We start from the raw sequence: 1,157 nt of genomic DNA, 5'->3' as shown, positions 1-1,157 counted from the left end.
GCAGGTCTTGAAATGGCTCTTCGTTATATTCAGTCATCCCCAGAAGGCACGCACCTTGTTGGTGTTTCTCGTGCTGTGGAAGTCGACGAAAATACGAAACCTGGGAAAGTGCCGAAAAATCGCATCAAGCGATTTTTCAGTGGCAGCAGAGTGAAGGTCTCACCGAATAAAGTGGATGTTTCCACAATGACAGATGTGGCTGTTAATACAGTTGAAATTGGTGTTGGCACAGAGACCGATGCTATTCAGTCGAGCAAGGAAGATGAAACGGTTGCTTTGTTGACTGAACCTATACCTAGCGAAAATTACTGGAAGATGATGGCCGAGAATCGACGGTTAGCTTTGCAGACAGCCCTAGAAGAGAATAAAAAGTTTTGCGAAGAATTAGCATATCTTCGTGAAGAGAATCGTCTTCTTCGCGTTTTGGCCGAAGAAGGGCAAGCGTTGAAAGAAGCACTTGACCAAGTAATGAACGAAGAAGAGTAAATTGTTTTCCTTGGGGGATTAATTTTTCAAAACTATTTCGTGACATATTTCTGTCAGTTGTTGACGTTTTTGAAAAAAATATGTCACTTTTTTGTTAAGTTGAATTTTGCATTTTTATATAACTTTTGTTAGTTTTCGAATTTGAACTTTTACTAGCATTTTGTATTTATGTCACTATGAACTGTGTTAATTTTTGATCAGTATAATGATAAATACTATTACGGACTTAAGAATCGCAGTTTTGATGAAATATTTGTGAAATGTAATACTTAAAATTATACAAATATATTAATGAAGTGGACTGGTAATTTTTGCATTTTGTTGCGCATCTAGATTTTTCTCACTTTAAAATAATATTTTAAAACTGAATGAAAGGTTGGCAAATCACTTTTAATTGACATCCAAATTGATTGCATTTACCAATGAACTAATATTTTTTAAAATGTTTTTTGAAAATTTTTTACTTATGCCTTTGAGAAATTTTGAAATACGTTGCAATATTAATTCAACATGAGCAATTTCACATAAATATTTTAAGATCTACGTTTAATTTCAATTCATATTTAATGTAATTTATTTTTACTTTTCATGGGAAGGGATATTTTGACATATATTAAAATGATATTTATTGATTTATTTGATGTTCCGCCGGTGAAATATTTGATAATTTA

The 1,157-nt window shown here is 32.6% G+C and overlaps 1 protein-coding gene across 1 annotated transcript; it reads left to right on the top strand.

The window, feature by feature from the left end:
- Nucleotides 1-12: 12 nt before the first annotated feature.
- Tsp_14040 (putative geminin) lies at nucleotides 13-486 on the top strand. Its single transcript, XM_003368839.1, has one exon. The coding sequence runs from the start codon at nucleotides 13-15 to the stop codon at nucleotides 484-486; it is 474 nt and encodes a 157-aa protein (XP_003368887.1).
- Nucleotides 487-1,157: the final 671 nt, after the last annotated feature.

This window comes from Trichinella spiralis (genome assembly GCF_000181795.1).
Source record: "Trichinella spiralis strain ISS 195 chromosome Unknown Scfld1776, whole genome shotgun sequence".
NCBI classification, from domain to species: Eukaryota; Metazoa; Nematoda; class Enoplea; order Trichinellida; family Trichinellidae; genus Trichinella; species Trichinella spiralis.
The sequence above is the reverse complement of the archived record's forward strand: the minus strand, read 5'-3'. Positions and strand labels throughout refer to the sequence as shown.